At 45.4% G+C, this 14,051-nt stretch overlaps 1 protein-coding gene across 4 annotated transcripts in view; it reads right to left on the reverse strand.

Moving 5' to 3' along the window:
* Positions 1-14,051, reverse strand: part of LOC145338650 (misshapen-like kinase 1) — a 316,064-nt gene that overhangs the window by 86,107 nt on the left and 215,906 nt on the right. For 2 of the 4 annotated variants that reach the window (XM_080183038.1, XM_080183039.1), the window contains exons 13-14: positions 6,790-6,906; positions 3,674-3,760 (exon numbers count right to left, since the gene is read on the reverse strand). In XM_080183038.1, coding sequence (XP_080039164.1) covers positions 3,674-3,760; positions 6,790-6,906 — 204 coding nt within the window. The remainder of the gene's footprint in view (positions 1-3,673; positions 3,761-6,789; positions 6,907-14,051) is intronic. The other 2 variants (XM_080183040.1, XM_080183041.1) reach the window with 1 other exon arrangement.

Consider the following 14,051-nt stretch of genomic DNA (forward strand, 5'->3'; position numbering starts at 1 on the left):
GAGCAATAACCAAGTGGCAGTTGATGTCTGGATATCAGTAATTTATCAGTGCTTAAGTAGCTTTATCTTGCCAGTTATACTGTTGGGTTACCCAATCTGCATACCTTGGATCACTGCCATTGGACTTGGCTTGGGACGGGAGGATGGGGTGCGGTTGAGTTGATACTTACCAGCAGAGATTCAGTAAATACTCCCATAAAGTGCTTTGATGAAGCTCAGTCCATCGTGCAAACCTGCCTCATAGCTTGGTATGGGTCCTGCTCTGACCAAGACCGCAAGGAACTATACAAAGGATTGTAAATGAAGTCCATCATGCAAACCAGCCTCCCATCCATTTAATCCGTCTACACTTCCGACTGCCTTGGCAAAGCAGCCAGCATAATTAACGACCCAAAACACCCCGGACATTCTCTCTTCCATCTTGCTTTTACAACTTTTACAGATGCACCATACAAAGCATTCTTTCTGGATGTATCACAGCTTGCTATGGTTCCTTCTCTGCCCAAGACCGCAAGAAACTACAAAAGGTCTTGGATGCAGCCCAGTCCATCATGCAAACCAGCCTCCCATTCATTGACTCTATCTACACTTCCCGCTGCCTCGACAAAGCAGCCAGCATAATTCAGGATCTCGCGCACCCTGGACATTTTCTCTTCCATCTTCTTCCTTCGGGAAAAAGGTACGAAAGTCTGAAGACACGTACCAACCGACCAAAGAATAGCACTTCTTCCCTGCTGCTTTTGAATAGACTTACCTCGCATTAAGTTGATCTTTCTCTACACCCTAGCTATGACTGTAACACTATGGTCTGCACTCTCTTGTTTTCTTTTCTATGAACAGTATGCTTTGTCTGTATAGCACGCAAGAAACAATACTTTTCACTGTATGTTAATACATGTGACAATAATAAATCAAATCAAATTCTACCGTTGGGAAAAAGATACAAAAGTCTGAGATCATGTACCAACCTACTCAAGAACAGCTTCTTCCCTGCTGCCATCAAGCTTCTGAATGGATCTACCTCGCATTAAGCTGCACTCTAGCTATGACTGTAGCACATTCTGTACTCTGTCCTTTCCTTCTCTACGAACAGTATGCCTTATCTGTATCGCGCGCAAGAAACAATACTTTTCACTGTATCCCAATACATGCGACAATGATAAATCAAATCAAATCTTTCTCCCCTGTTTACTCTATGAATGGTATACTTTGTAGCAAGAAACAATACTTTTCACTGTATCCCAATACATGTGACAATAAGAAATCAAATTAAATCAAATCATTCTCCCCTATGTCTTCTACGAACGGTATGTTTTGTCTGTACAGCACACAAGAAACAATACTTTTCACTGTATCCCAATACATGTGACAATAATAAATCAAATTAAATCAAATCATTCTCCCCTATGTCTTCTACGAACGGTATGTTTTGTCTGTACAGCACACAAGAAACAATACTTTTCACTGTATCCCAATACATGTGACAATAATAAATCAAATTAAATCAAATCATTCTCCCCTATGTCCTCTACGAACGGTATGTTTTGTCTGTACAGCACACAAGAAACGACAGTTTTCATTGTATCCCAATGCAGGTGACAATAATAAATCAAATCAAACATTCAAAATCACAAGGCCTTGTGATGACTAAAGGATTAGAAATGTACCACATTGCACTGGCAGCCCTGATGGCTTTTGTGCTCCAGAATTCAGGAAATTGGCAAATCCAGTGGACATACAATCACGGAGTGGAATTGTCTTATCAACGCTGAGGGGCAGGTAACAGAGCTAAAACCTGCTCGCAAACGAAGGACTTACAATTCAACTGGTGCGAATCACCATCATTGGTCAAATCAACGTGCATTTACTCATTTGTCCTGAAATCCACGTGAGGCTTTACTCGGGGCAAGCAAAGTCCTTGCTCTTTGAAAACGTCATCAGAGATTTCGAAATGTGACGCAACACACAGTTGAGTGCACTGCTAACGGCTTAAAGTCAGCACAACAAGCACACAGCAGCATAGCCTTACATAAAGCATTCCTGATGGAAAATCTCCAGAGTTCGTAAACATCCACAGCATCCGGGGGAGAGGGTGGGGGGGTCAGGAAACATTGCACCTTCTCGCAAAACTGCATGCACTCACATAATTCCAGAATGGAGGCAGATACACATGCTTGATCCAAATTCAATTCAGAGTCAGAGTGAATCCAGTATCCCTTCAAGGTGGCAGCTTTTCCCCCCCCCTTTTGACTATCCTTCACTGGAAAATAATACTTCCCCTACTTTAGGTCTTCCAATGTTGCCCAACTGCTGGCTGGCTGAAGGCACCCTTGATGTGCAGATGCCGGCGTTGGACTGGGGTGGGCAAGGTAACACCAGGTTAAAGTCCAACACGTTTATTTGGAATCCCGAGTTTTCGGAGCACTGCTCCTTGCTCAGGAGAGTCACATCTGGCAAGGGCTCCAGATCTCCGTCAAAATTGCTCTGCATCCAAAGGCACGGTGGAGTGATGGAATACGCTCTTCCCATTCCCATTCATTTTCTCCTTCCCTCTATTCAAACAATCCCTCAAAATTGCAAATGGGGAGTAAAACCACAAGAGGGGAAGGGTACTCTCCTATCCCTCAGCTGGGGGGGTTGGGGGGGTAGAGATTACTGCACTAATTCTGCCGCACCACCACTGAGGGGACAAGTATTCACTTCAGGCTCACTCCAAATTAAATTCACCCCATTTGCACTCCATGCCTTAATGCAAACAGCTTGTTGATTTGGATTTAAATTGAACCAAATCAAAAAGATCCTAAATGCAAACAGGATTGATAGCGTACTGGGTACTAGGAGGATCTGCAAAAGGATATTGAGGCGCATACACACACACGCACATTAGAAGGATTGGACTTGCACTGAGATGGAAATGGGTTGAAGGGTCATTCAATATTTATTTTACAAGAGTACGTAGAGTATTCCTGGTCTGGGCAGAGTGAAAGGTTGGGCAAAGAAGGGTGAGGTGGGTTTGGGGAAGGTGTGGGGGGTTAAGAATGTCCAAACCTGAGTATACCTTGCCTGTTAGCCTGTCCACATAAGAACCTAACAATGGGAAAAATAAAAAAAAATTCTTAAATAGGCAAGAGGACATAACTATCCCACAGATCTCTGCTCACAATATGGAGGGATCAAGGTGAATCCGAGGGCATTGGGCACTCAGTTATCACTGGGGTCATTCACCACGACCTTTGGCATTCACCAAGCAGCATCTCGCCTGAAACAAAATGGCCACTGGTGCCAGTCTTCCAGTGTTGTGCTCCCCTCACTACCCAACCCCCCATCCACCAGCCAAGAACAGACGACTGTTTATGGACATCTCCATCTGTTCTTTGCAAATTTCTTATGGTAACTCGCATCCAAGATTAAACATTACACTTGGGACATACCAGGAACATTGCAACTCCCACACTTATCTCAGTTCATGGCCAAGGTCCTTGTGAATGGAGAGGACTAGACTTCGTTGAGACGGGGACGGGGGGAGTGGCATGGAGAAAAGGGGAAAGGATGAGTCAGAAAGGAAAGCACCCTGATTACTCCTGTGAAAATGTTGCATGACCCCTCCAAGGGTTGGGAGCAGACACCTTGGAATGATGTGAGAGGATGAGGGTTTGCGGCCTGCACCATTTACCAGAAGCAGAGCCTGTTCCTGCAGAAGCTGCTGCTGAAGGATCTCTAACTGCCTTTGCTCCTCCTCTAATTGATGCCTTATGTACTCCTGGAGACAGAGAATGTAAAACGAAGCACAGGTAAAGGAAAGGAAATAGTCAGAAAAACAATTCACAAATAGCCCTTTCTGTTAGGTACTAAACAAGTCAACATTTCTGAAGTAAAATTTGCAGGAAGCAAAGGTGGGGGGAAGCTTAACTTGCAGTTTTAGCTCAATTTTTGTCACTCCCATCTTTTGAAGAGAAATTTCCACACTAGGACGGCATGGTGGCACAGTGGTTAGGGCTGCTGCCTCCCAGTGCTAGGGGCTCAGGTTAGATTCCAGCCTTGGGTCACCGTCTGTGTGAAGTTTGCACGTTCTCCCCCGTGTCTGTGTGGGTTTCCGCCGGGTGCTCCGGTTTCCTCCCAAAGTCCACAAAATGTGCTGATGAGATGCATCGGCCATGCTAAATTCTCCCTCAGTGTTACCTAAACAGGTGACAGAGTGCGGCCACTGGGGGATTTCCACAGTAACTTCATTATAGTGTTAATGAAAGCCTATTTGTGATACTAATACATAAAAACAAAACTTGGGATGGATGATATTGAGAGCAGTCAGGTGAAGTTAAACACTGCAAGGTTTGAATGACGGAACTGGAGTCCATATACTGACCAAACAGCAATGTTCATGTCCCATAAATAAATTTAAAAAATACAAAATCCTACCCATTGCCTTAACGCCATTTTATCAGCATAAACCTCACCTTCAAAGATTAAGAAATAGGATAAACGTTCACAGAGGAAGTGGATGAGCAGGGGAGGCAGTGGTATTGTCACTGGACTAGTAATTCAGGGTCGTGGTGACCGTTTCAAATCCCACTATGGCAGATGGTGAAATCTGAATTCAATAAAAATCTGGTCCAATGATGACCATTGTCGGAAAAACCCATCTGGCACACTCATGTTCTTTCAGGAAGGAAATCTGCCGTGCTCAATCAGTCTGACCTGCTCCAGAGCCAAAGCAATGCAAAGGTTATCTTTACACCCTTTTGTGAACAGGACTGTAGCATATTTGCAATTCTCTAGAGCTCTGGCACCACCTCTGAAGACTTCTTCAGAGGTTCTTCTCTGAACAGCAATGAGTTCTGTCTTAGGGATGTTGGCAGGATAGATACTGTCCATTAGCTCCTCAGAGATGGGCAATAAATGCTGGCCCAGCCAGTGATGCCCACATGAATGAATGATAAAAGGAAATGTAAGTGTGGAAGGAGCTGAGGAACTAGTCTACACTGATGCCTGGGTCAAAGAGCAGGCATGGACGTGACTGTTTGTTGCGTTGTATTACATAATAGCGCGCTTTCACCTCTGACTCTCGGTCCCAGACCATTTAAAGAGTGGGGTGGGAGGAATGATGGAGGGGTGGGGGTGGGGGTGGAAGAGAGAGAGAGAGAACGTACAAACTCCACAGAGACAGTCACCCAAGGCCGGAATTGAACCGGTGCTGTAAGGCAGCACTGGTGACCACTGTGCCGCCTGGATCCTAAAGATTGGGTAGCATGGATGCTGACTGAAATAACTCTACCATTTGGGTCATTTTCTTCTGGCACTAGTTTGGCTCCTCTGTGAATTGTAATGATGGCGATACCTGTGAAAAGACTGCATCTCATTTTTTATGTCAATTATATTTGGCCACTGATGCCTGCTGCAGTTGTAAATGCGTCTAGTTTGGGGGCGTTTAAGAGATCTCTGGATAGGTTTATGGACGAAAAGGGATTGGTATAGGCTAGTGGGTCATTGTTTTTGTAACTGGTCGGCGCAACATCGTGGGCCGAAGGGCCTGTTCTGCGCTGTAATGTTCTATGTATGTTCTATGTTGGGACAAAGTCTCGCAAGCCTACCTCACAGATCAGCCAACAAGGATCGCCGGATCACTGGGCTTGATTGTGTCGAGTCTTGTGACCATCATAAGTAAAGGGGATGAAGTCAAATTAACAGAGCATGAGGGGGGTAAGACCCTTTTTGTGTCACAGCATCTTCTAATGAAGCATCAAGGGGTTATGCCCCTGGGGGGAGGGAGGGAAGGCCCAACTTAGTATGGTTTTCTTAGCATTAGCAGCCCTCTGCTTCCTCAGCAGAGCTATCATTCTTCATTAGCAAGGGTGCAGATGACTACTGGGGTCCTCGGCTGACACCCTCATGTCTGCACTTTCTGCTGGGATCACTGGGCAATTGGGAGCGAGGACTTTGGCTGAATCATCATCTCACTCACCCAGGGATACAGAAGCTGACCTGAGCAAGGTCAGCATAAGCTGGAGAACCTGACTGCGTGGGTATCCTCTGGGTGGTCCGGTTTCCTCCCACAGTCCAAAGATATGTCGGTTAGGTGGATTGACCATGCTAAATTGCCCTTTAGTGTACAAAGATGTGCAGGTTAGGTGGATTGGTCATGCTAAATTGCCCTTTAGCGTCCAAAAATGTGCAGGTTAGGTGGATTGGCCATGCTAAATTACCCCTCAGTGTCCAAAGATGTGTGGGTTAGGTGGATTGGCCATGCTAAATTACCCTTTACTGTCACAGTTATTTATTCATCCTGTCACAAATAGTCTTATATTAACACTGCAAATGAAGTTGCTGTAAAAATCCCCTTGTCGTCACACTCTGGCGTCTGTTCGGGTACCACTGAGGGAGAATCCATCACGGCCAATACACCCTAACCAGCGAGTCTTTTGGACTGTGGGAGGAAACTGGAGCACCCAAGGGAAACCCACGCAGACACAGGGAGAACGTGCAGACTCCACACAGACAGTAACCCAAACTGGAAATGGAACCTGGGTCCTTAGAGTTGTGAGGAGGGATTAGTAGGGTAAACACATAGGGTTATGGATCCAGGGCCTGGGTGGGACTGTTGTCAGTGCAGGCTCGATGGGCCGAAAGGCCTCCTTCTGCACTGTAGGGATTCTATGGGACCTTTCAGCCAGAAGGGATTTTAATTAGAGGGAAGTCCAACGCCAAGGGTTGCACAAGAAGCGTCCGGTACCCCTTGCCTAACCACAAAGTAAAAGGTTAATGTATTTGCTGCAGGGCAGCCAGGGTTTGTACCTGCTCTCTCTCAGCTTGTCTCCTCTCCTCCTCCCTCCGAAGTTGCTGCATCTCGTCTAACTGCCGCTGGTGCTCCTTCTCCTGCTGCTTGCGTAGGTCTCGTTCGCGCCGTTGTTGCTTTGAGAGGAAAGAAAACACGAAATCGCAACTTTTACTTTAACACGTTCATGCTGCAGGAACAAGAAGGCATTAACATCAAATCTGCTAGGAAGACGGGGGGGGGGGTGGGGGGGGGCGCAGTGTGTGTGTGTGAAAGTGGTAAACAAAGTGGGTGAAGAGTTGAGATTGTGCCTCAGATTCATTCGTATTGCTGCGTTACCGCAGCCACCTCAGTGAAAGTTTAGCATGGTCCTTTACTTCTTAAAACCACTTTCTTCTGCGTTTCAGCAATGGTCACACCTCAGAAGTATTTCATTCACTGTAAGGCACTTTTGTGAAGTCCTGCGGTTGTGAAAGGAAGTTAAGTAAAAGCAAGTCTGAGGAGTGTTTGAGGACTCTGGGTCTGTACTGGATGGAGTTTAGAAGGACGAAGGGAGGTTCTCATTGAAACTTACAGAATACTGATTGAGTGGACGTGGGCGGGTAAGGTGTTCCCACTAGGATCCGAGGGCACAGCCTCAGAGTAAAGAGAGACCCTTTAGAACCAAGATGAGGAGGAATTTCTTCAGCCAGAGGGTGGTGAATCTATGAAATTCATTGCCAGCAAAGGCTGTGAAGGCCAGGTCATTAAGTGTATAGAGGTAGTTAGGTTCTTGATTGGTCAGGGGATCAAAGTTCATGGGGAAAACGAAGAAGAATGGGATGGTGAAACTTATCATGATTGAACGGCGGAGCAGACTCAATGAACTGAATGGCCTAATTCGGCTCCTATATCTTATTGTTTTATGGTCTAAAATTTTGAAGGATCTAACAGAGTGGATTCTGAGAGATGGTTTCCAGTGGTGAGGGAATCTAATAATGGGGGTGCAGTTATAAGGGGTTCGATGGGCCATATGGCCGAATTCTGCTCCTCTATCTTATGGTCTAAGAAACAGTGGGAAGTTAGGACACCAGGGCCTCCAGCAAATGGAGTCCACTTGCACTTGACTCTACAAAATGTAAGCCGATTTGTGACACTAATAAATAAACTTTAGAAACTAAAAGAGCTTTGACAAAGGGTCATCTGGACTCGAAACGGCAGCTCTTTTCCCTCCTTACAGATGCGGAGTGAACGTGCATATATTTAGTTGCATGAATGAACTCAGGATGTTCCAAAGCCAGTGTAGTCACTACAGTAATGTAGCAGCCATCAGTAATGAGACAATGACCAGCTAGTCTCTTTAAGGGGTGATGGACAAGCAATCAATATTGGTCAACACACAGTGCTAGCTCCTCTGCTCCTCCAGCACTGTGTTCACATCCAAGTCAGAGGTCTACATGGGAAGGCAATAGCCTAGTGATATTATCGCTAGACCAGAAACTCAGCTAATGTTCTGGGGGACCCTGGTTCGAATTCCGCCACGGCAGATGGTGGAACTGAATTCAGTAAAAATAATCTGGAATTAAGAATCTACTGATGACCATGAAACCATTGTTGGAAAAACGCATCTGGTTCACTAATGTCCTTTAGGGAAGGAAATCTGCCACCTTTACCCAATCTGGCCTACACGTGACTCCAGAGCCACAGTAATGTAGTTGAATCTCAACTGCCCTCTGAACAAGGGCAATTAGGGGATGGGCAATAAATGCTGGCCAGCCAGCGAAGCCCACGTCCCACAAACAAGTAAAAAGGGACATCTAAAGTAAGGTTTAAAGCAAATTACTCTGGATGCTGGAATCTGAAAGCAAAAGAGAAAATGCTGGAAAATCTCAGCAGGTCTGGTTGCATCTATAAGGAGGGAAAAGAGCTGTCGTTTGGAGTCCAGCTGACCCTTCGTCAAAGCTCTTTTGGTTTCTAAAGTAAAGTTTATTTATTAGTATCACAAATAGGCCTGGATTAACACTGCAATGAAGTTACTGTGAAAATCTCCTAGTCACCACACTCCAGCGGCTGTTTGGGTACACTGAGGGAGAATTTAGCACAGCCAATGCACCTAACCAGCACGCCTTCAGAGTGTGGGAGGAATCAGAGCACCGGGAGGAAATCCACACAGACACAGGGACAACGTGCAGACTCCACACAGACAGTGACCCAAGCTGGGAATCGAATGCAGGCCCTTGGTGCTGTGAGGCAGCAGCGCTAACATCTGTGCTGCCTTTCATCTCAAAGACAGCATCTCCAGCAATGCAGCGCTCTCTCAGCACTGGTGCAGGGAGTGCCCATTTGGCCACCGAAATGAGGTTTGAGAGCACAACCCTTGGAGCGTTCTAAGCGCTGAATCGCAGTTGGATGCCTTACATTTGCTATGGACATACAAACAGTAACCGAAACTTCACTTACATCGACAGCACTGAACTGCAAAGCTAGGACAGGACAACATTAAATCACAGAAAGCGTGTGCAAGTACAATTTGCTTCGACTAAGACTGCACCATGAGTACTACGCCTAGATCCAGGCGCAAAGGCAGAATACTGTCCGACAGTAGAGCCATGAGACTAATTATTATTGGTACAAGTTTGAGTTATGATAAAAAAACCGAAGAAACTTGCGCCTTTCAGCTTGGAAGGAGAGTGACAGAGCGGCGTTCTGATAGGTATAAAAGATAATTAAAAGAATAGAAAGATAAATCAGGAATGTTAATTTAAATTAAACCACGTTGATAGGGTTTCATACAATCCCCTAAAAGGCCATTCAGCCCATTGAGTCCACACTGACTCTGCAACAGAGCATCTTATCCAGGACCTATCTCCATAACCCCATATATTTACTTCGGTAATCCACCTAATCTTGGGACACTAAAGAACAATTTAGCATGGCCAGTCCACCTAATCGACACGTCTTTGGACATTAAGGGGCAATTTAGAATGGCCAATCCACCTAACCCTCACATCTTTGGACTTCGGGAGGAAACCCACGCAGACACGCAGAGAACATGCAGATTTCGCACAGACAGTGACCCAAGCTGGGAACTGAACCCAGGTTTGTGCGCTGTAAGGTAGCTGTGTTAATCACTAAACTACCACACCGCCTCAAGTTTGATGGAGAGGGGTGGGGAAAAAACATAAACATCAACACAGAAATAGATAGGAAATTAATAACATACATTTAGAAAATGGATAACATGGAGATTTTAAGTGACTAGTGGTGTATACGTCAATGAAAGCGATGAGGCAGATGAGCTGAGGGTACAGATAGACACGTAGAAATCTGATACCATTGTTGAACCAAGATGTGGCTTAAAGGAGAAAAGGAATGGCAACTCAACAGTCCTGGTTACAGAGTTTGTGCATGAAATGAGGAGGGGGAGTAAATAAAAGGAGAGTCACAGCATTGTTGAAGAAACTATAACAGCTGCGAGAACGGATGATATGCTGGAAGCCCCACAGAGGACGACAGAAGCTGAACGAGGAACAAAAAATAGGAGTAATCAACTTGCGTGTGTTTTCTCCGGTGTCATTGTGGCGTTAATGTAAGCCTACTTGTGGCACTAATAAATAAACTTAAAGTTAATTTATCATACAGGAGAAAAAGGTGCTGATTGCAAAGCAAGGGGAGGCTCCCCTAGCTAACAAAAGCATGTATGTTCACACTGACCTTTTTTGGAATTACCCAGCAGCTTTGCGGAGCTGATAGGTCCCTGCGGCTTTCTCCGTGGCAACGCCTCAACCAGAGTCAACTTGCCAACCAATCAGCATCCTTTTCTCTTGTAATATAAATTGTGATCGCTTGAAATTTGGTGTTCTTGCATTTGTCCTCCTGAGTGCAGGACAGACATGTCCCTAGATTAATTGGTGAATAGTCGAGCGATAATACCACTGGACCATTGCCTCCCCTACATGGAGCCGTGTCACATTTTGTGCTGTGTGTGTGCAGGGGACTGTTGCTGCATTTAACGCGCTGCACGAAGGCAATTTATTGCCAAATGGCTCGTCTATCAGTGTCTTGAGACAGACATTTCGCAAGGTCGAGTGGGCACGGTGATTGCTGGTGACGCTGAAGCTCTTTTTCACGAAGAAAGGATCTGAAAACTCCAATTAAAAATCACCCAAGCAGGGAGCAGGGCAGTGAGGCTGAACACAGGAGCTGGAACAAGCTGGTACCATGGGGTGCTGACACGCATTGCAACCTGCCCTCCGCGCAGCAGCTTGGGAGCCTCGCATGGGGGGGGCGGGGAACAACACAAGTACGTAACATAAAAAAGGAGAGGGGGGACAGAACTGAACTGAACACCAACGTTCCCCTGATATCTACGGTCATGTGGTTGACATCAAGAATAAACCCCTCGCCTCAATTCTTTGCCACCCATCTTCTCCTGCGTGAACCAAGCCGCGATGTTTAAGGCGCTGAAGAAGCCGGTGGCAAAAAGATCCAACAGTGATTTCGCTTTCAGCACCCATTCAAGCAGGTCCACTGTCAGTGCCTTTTATTACAAAACCTCACACAGTTATAGGAGATGGCTGATGAAATGTGACTGGATGATAATTTGACAAAGTGCAGCAACAGACTGGGGCCTCACAGAAAAGCCGGTGCCTCCAGTCACAATCAACGAGACATAACACAGCTCAGCGCTGCTTATGCAAAACTGATGAATTATGAGTGATGCCGATTACTGGGAGTTGACATATCAGTAATTCAGAGTGGGGAACGGATCACTTATACTTTACACTGGAGACTGGATGGCGAACGTACACTAAATAGGTCCCTGGGAGAAAAGGGGTGGTCCGCTAATGAGCAGTTGAGCAAATTAGGTCTACGTTCTCTTGGGAGTTTTGAAGAGTGAGAAGCGATCACATTGAAATATATGAGCTATATATACAGAGTACAGAAAGGCCTGGACGTGGGAAAGACGTTTCCGTTAGTAGGAGAGATGAGGATTCGAGGGCACAGCCTCAGAGTAAGGGGTGGCACCCTTAGATGAAGAGAAATTTCTTCAGCCAGCGGGTGATGAATCTGTGGAATTCATTACCAGAGAGGTGGTGGAGGCTGGGTCATCGAGCGTATTTGAGAGAGAGAGACAGGCAGGTTCTTGAATTGTACGGGAATCAAAGGTTATGGAAAAAATGCGGGAGAATGGGGTTGAGAAACTTATCAGCCATGATTGAATAGCAGGGCAGAATCAGTGGGCCGAATGGCCTAGCTCGGCTCCTTCTAGTTTTATGTTCTAAGATTCTGAAGGGTCTAATAGGATAGGCACTGAAAGATTGTTTCCACTGGTCACGGGATGCGGTTTCATAACGGGTTAACTTTTTAAAATTTGATTTGATTTAGTATTGCAACATATATAGAGATACAGCAAAAAGTATTGTTTCTTGCACAAAATACAGACAAAGCATACCATTCAGAGTACACAGGGGAGAAGGAAAAGAGAGTGCAAAATGTAGTATCACGGTCATGACTAGGGTGTAGAGAAAGATCAACTTAATGTAAGGTCCATTCAAAAGTCTGATGGCAGCAGGGAAAAAGCTGTTCTTGAATCGGTTGGTACATGACCTCAGGCTTTTGTATGTTTTTTCCAACGGGGTGCGTGGGGTCCTTGATTATGCTGTCTTTCCCTAGGCAGCGGGAGGTGTAGACAGAGTCAATGGATGGGAGGCTGGTTTGCCTGATGGACTGGGCTATGTTCACAACCCTTTGTACTTTCTTGCGATCTTGGACAGAGCAAAACCATATCAAGCTGGACCTATCATATATTGAGTTGACCTTTCTCTACATCTTAGCTATGACTGTGACACTGCATTCTGCACCCTCTCCTTTCCATCTCCCCTGTGACTCCATGAACATTGTATTTTGTCTGTATCACATGCAAGAAACCGTATCCCAATACGTGACAATAATAAATTAAATCTAGAAAATTAAGAGTAAACTGTTCAAAGTTTACAAGCCAGTCGGTGGCACAATGGTTAACACTGTTGCCTCACAGCACCAGGGACCTGGGTTCAATTCTAGCCTCGGTGACTGTCTGTGTGGAGCCTGCACATTCTTCCATGTCCTCCTGGTGCTCCAGTTTCCTATTACAATCTAAAGATGTGCAGGTTAGATGGATTGGCCATGCTAAATTGCCCCTTAGTATCCAAAGATGTGCAGGTTAGGTGGATTGGCCATGTTAAATTGCCCCTTAGTGTCCGAGGATGTGAAGGTTTGGTGGATTGGCCATGCTAAATTGCCCCTTAGTGTCCAAAGATGTGCTGGTTATGTGGATAAGCCATGTTAAAATATATGGGTTATAGGGAATAGGGTGGAGTGGAGGGCCTGATGATACTTTGTCAGAGTCAGTATAGACTTGATGGGCTGAATGGCCTCCTTCTTCACTGTAGGGATTCTCTGGTTCTAAAGGAACAGCCCAGGTGTGGAATTATTTCTGTTAATTGGGGAGGCCATGCCTCAGCAGCCTAGTGTAAAAATTACAGTTGGACCTTTGAGTAGTGGAATTATGAAACATCGTATTCACACACGTTGGCAGAGGTTTAGAACTCTCTTCCACAAACAGCAATTAATACTAGGTCAATTAGTCAGTTGACAGCACAGAAATTTAGCATCGCTGAAAAAAAGGACAGATGCTGACGAAGCTTTTCATCTTGCACTCATCAGGACAGAATCACAAGAACAGCAAATCTCAAAGGGACCAACAGTTTATACTACATGAGAGTGAAATTTGATTGGTAGTTGCATGGCCATGGTGAATGCACCAATGAAACAGCTAACTGCCAAGCTTCTTGTTAAAATCCAAACCAGGCAAATTGACTGTGAAGGCCTTACTGTGGGGAATGAACCAGTTAACGGCTGCCCGCCTACCACCAAGATTTGTTTTTGTTCAAAAAGATACAACGTTCTTTCTGTTTGGGTGGCACAGTGGGTTTGATTCCTGGCTTGGGACACTGTCTGTGCGAAGTCTGCATGTTCTCCCCGTGTCTGCATGGGTTTTCTCTGGGTGCTCTGGTTTCCTCCCACAGTCCGAAAGACATGCTGGTTAGGGTGCACTGGCCATGTTAAATTCCCCCCTCAGTGTACCCAAATTGCGCCAGAGTGTGGCAACTAAGCGCATTTTTATGGTAACTATGATGCAGTGTTAAGGCAAGCCTACTTGTAATACTAATAAATCAACTTTAAAACTAAACTATTTGCAAAGATAGCACTATTGTGTGAATATATGTAGCTTCTAGTAGGCATTCGTGAGCCATACTGT

The sequence above is a fragment of the Carcharhinus amblyrhynchos genome, unplaced genomic scaffold, assembly GCF_965287045.1.
Source record: "Carcharhinus amblyrhynchos unplaced genomic scaffold, sCarAmb.v2.hapA chromosome_128, whole genome shotgun sequence".
NCBI classification, from domain to species: domain Eukaryota; kingdom Metazoa; phylum Chordata; class Chondrichthyes; order Carcharhiniformes; family Carcharhinidae; genus Carcharhinus; species Carcharhinus amblyrhynchos.